This window comes from Neopelma chrysocephalum, unplaced genomic scaffold (genome assembly GCF_003984885.1).
Source record: "Neopelma chrysocephalum unplaced genomic scaffold, ASM398488v2 Primary Assembly neopelma1_42, whole genome shotgun sequence".
NCBI classification, from domain to species: domain Eukaryota; kingdom Metazoa; phylum Chordata; class Aves; order Passeriformes; family Pipridae; genus Neopelma; species Neopelma chrysocephalum.
The window spans coordinates 8065315-8069023 of record NW_020897700.1 but is presented as its reverse complement, the minus strand read 5'-3'; the positions used below and the strand labels follow the sequence as shown (position 1 = coordinate 8069023).

The following is a 3709-nucleotide window of genomic DNA, read 5'->3' as shown; positions in this document are numbered from 1 at the left end:
CCCCGGAGGCGGGCTGGGAGCAGTGGGAGCAGTACCTGGTACCCCGGGGGCGGGCTGGGAGCGGTACCTGGCGTGCCGGAGGCGGGCTGGGCGCTGCAGTCCGGCGGCAGCCGCTCGCTTTGCAGCGCCATCCAGCAGCGGCGGTCGAAGCCTCCCGGGAGCCCCGCGCCCGAAGGGGGCTCGGGCCGAGCCCGCCGGGCGGGGGGAGCCCGGTCCCGCCCCGCCGGGGCACGGTGTCTCGGGGCCGCCGCCGCGGCCCTCGCCGGGTCCGAGCTCCCCGCGCCGCCGGAGCGACCCCCGCTGCGGACCTGGGGCCCCCCGCGGCCCAGCCCGGCCTGTGGCGGCACCTGGCGCCGCTCCATGGCTGGGGCTGGGGTCCCACGGCCTTCGAGGCAGAAAGAGGAAAGCAGGGACTGTAACGATGGCACTTTCCGTTTGGTCTTTGCTCCACCTCCGGCCGTTGTCCAATGCCAAACTGTGGGAATAAGTGACAGGACACGATGCGGTTTGGGCACACACCGGTCCTTTCCTTCTTCCTGCCCATCCTGTCCGAAATTAAACGCAGAAGCCCAAACTGCTCTGCAGCATGGGGCTATAGGCAAAAGGAGCAGAAACTCTGAATTCAATTTTGGGGAAAAGGCACCAGGACGTGAAACTTCAGTCTAGCAAACGGGACTTCAGCACTTCCAGGGATCAGAAACTGTTTGTTGTAATGTACTTTGTTTTACCTATAAAGATACTACGTAAAAGGATAATTGAGGGAAAATGCTGTTTGACGCTATTTCTCCTGAAATGTAAGGCGTTGCTTTCACTTCTGTTGATCGCTTCTGGCTGTCTCTCTTAAAGAAAGGGAAATAATACCAAAATGTTGCAAGAGTGCTTTCAAAATAATCTTTAGCTGCTTTCCCATCTTTTTTATTTTCCTCTTTTTTTCCAGATGATTATCATCCTTCCATTTTTGGCAGTGCAATCTGTTTCTATAGCAACAGGGACAGAGGCAACAGTCAAAACAGGAGAGTGATGCTTCCAGATTTGTGTGGTTAAACCTGTAGGCTCTACATCACGTTTTGCAACAGTCTCAACTGACTTTAAGTACCAAAAAATGCCTAAAATTCATCCTGATTAATTTTACGTATATGATACAGCCTAAGAAACCTACAGGAAAATAAACTTTTTCTTTTAAACCATCAACAAATTACTTCATTTAACAGGCAGAGTGAAGAACAGTTTGTGAAAGCAACATTGCCCTTCAGCAAAAATAACTAACGTTAGGCTGCGCAGCTGCTTGTAATGCTGAAGGGTTTGAGATTCACCAGTACACCTTGGTTTATCCAATGCTTACATACATTTATTAGAACCATTTTTTCCAATTTCATTTGCTTGATACCTGAGGCAGATGTGTGGTTTGAGATACAAAGTGCAGAGGAATTTTTAGCAAGTTTTTTTCCAGAGCAACTGTAGCCAGGAAGCCTTGTTCTTAAGTGGCACTTGGACTGGGCTATACAAAATAGATGAGAATTGTTGCTTCTGTGTTTATAACCAATACACATACCAGTTATTCAGAGGCAGAAGAGTTCTGTAGGCACTAATGCAGTGTGCAAAATGTGACCCGAAGCTCAAGAACTAATTAATAGCAGCAATTTGAAGAGAGTTGTGCCTGACTGGATACAAAAGTTTGTGTTGGTGGTTAGGCTGGAAAGATGGGATTCCTTGGGTGCAGCTTGAAACCTCTAAATTGTTGAGGTAATGTAGGGGAGGAAAGATCTTAAAAAAAAAAAAAGCCCAAACCTCTTGGGCAATCCAAGACTATTTAGTCTTAAACTAATTCTGGATATGTGTGTTTTCAGAAGAGTCTTTATAATTGCATAAAAAATTACTGTGGATTTTGGGCATCTGTGCAGAGGCATATTATTCCCTAACAATGCATAGTTAGAAGTGTAGGGATTTTCTTTGTTTGTTCACTAATTTTCTTGGCTAGCTGTTCAGGGGAAAAAAACCCCACAGCATTTTGTAATTACACAGGTGTATTTCTTTCCATATGAAAGGAGAGGTAAAATCTGTCACTTACTGAAATAATTCTGCTGAATTGATACATTGCCTATTTACCTGAATTCTGCACCTTTAAAAGTGATACTGTATACGCTCATGTTCCACTACTTAAGTAATTTATATTTTCTTTTGCAAAGGTGAAACAAGAGGTAGTTGTCATCATGTTTCTGCATTCATTTCAGAACTATATGTACCCTAAAGGGTGGAAGCCTGTTAGGCTTCTTTTCCTCTAATTCTGTTTATAAAAACCATGCAATTAATAATATTTTTTTAATACATGACTTTTTTTTTTATGTAATGTTAACTTCCACAAGAAACATGTAGGCATCTGACAGATAAGAAAATACTGTAGTGCTAAGGAAACAGAATTGTGTGCCTTTGGACACTGGGTTAGTATGCTCTGGTCTTCAGTCTTTTAATTGTGAAGCATGATTAGTACTAATTGAATCTTCTGTCAAATTGGATTTTACAGCATGGAAAGGACAGGCAGTTGCTTTCAAACATAATCTGTGCAAAGGCTGTCCGTGCAAAATGAAGTTATGCAACTGTTTTTGGAAACTCAAAGCAGTCACTGATGGTGACTGTGGTTTCCCTGTGCAGAGGCATTAAGCCCTTCCACCCTTGCCTTTCCCAGCTGCCATGGGCACCGAGTACTACAGCTCTGTGAGGGGAAGGCAAGTTGTACCATGAAATGCCACTGCACCATGGTCAAAACAGATTCCAAGCACTTCTTTTTGATGGAAATGGTCTTTGAGTATGGCTGTGGCAGGTTCTGGTTTCCAGCACAGACAAGTCTATGGGTGGAAAGCCTGTTTGCGACCTCGGCTCATGTGGTGGTCTGACCCTCTCTAGGACATTTTGAACTCAAGTCAGTGACAATCAAATCTGTGCTTCTTGCAAATGTGTTTTGAGCAGAGATGTAACAGGTACCTGTGTCCACCTCCACCATCATCAGTTCTAGTCCTGCTGAGACTGGTGATGAACTTGCTGTGTGTACGCTGAAAGGGAGCCTGGGGTTTCATAGGACGTGGCAGGTCTGGTCAGCCTCCCCGGCCTAGTGGCAGAGCTTGCGTAGGGGATTTCTCTATCCTGACTTGAACTTTTTTCGGGGGAAATTCTAAATTAATCCTCTACTGCTTTCTTTCCTGGATCCAAGTGTGCCTTGGTTTTGCCTTCCCAATCCAGCAGTACCTCAAGGTACGATGGCAGAACCGCACAGTAGGCTGTGCTTAGCAACAGCAAAACCACGCAAACCAGTACGACGCGTACACGGTTCGGTGGGCTCCCGGCTGCCAGCGGCAGGAGGGGTTTCCGGAGACCCCCGCTCCTGGCCAGTGCCGCAGCCGGTGTCAGGCTCCCCGGGAGTGGCAGCGGCGGGATGGCGGACACCGGTGGGATGGCGGGATGGCGGGCAGGACGGCGCTCCCGCGGCTGCGAGTGTGTGCGGGACGTGCCGAGCCGCCCCGCGCCACATGGCCGCCCCCGCCGCTGCCCGCACAGCCACCGGCAGCGCGCCCCGGCCCCGCAGCGCCCCCGGGGCGGCCAATGGCGGCCGGGCGGGCGCTGCCGCTGCCTACGTGACGCGGCCGCGGGGGGAGGGGGCTGCGGCCGAAGCTGCCGGCGCGCGCGGCTGGTGAGGAGGGTGGGCGGCCACAGCCCC

The 3709-nt window shown here is 49.6% G+C and overlaps 1 protein-coding gene across 4 annotated transcripts in view; it reads right to left on the bottom strand.

The window, feature by feature from the left end:
- Positions 1-450, bottom strand: part of LRP2BP (LRP2 binding protein) — a 29057-nt gene extending 28607 nt beyond the window's left edge. For 2 of the 4 annotated variants that reach the window (XM_027676610.1, XM_027676612.1), the window contains exon 1: positions 68-450. In XM_027676610.1, coding sequence (XP_027532411.1) covers positions 68-362 — 295 coding nt within the window. In that variant the 5' untranslated portion in view covers positions 363-450. The remainder of the gene's footprint in view (positions 1-67) is intronic. The other 2 variants (XM_027676614.1, XM_027676611.1) reach the window with 2 other exon arrangements.
- Positions 451-3709: the final 3259 nt, after the last annotated feature.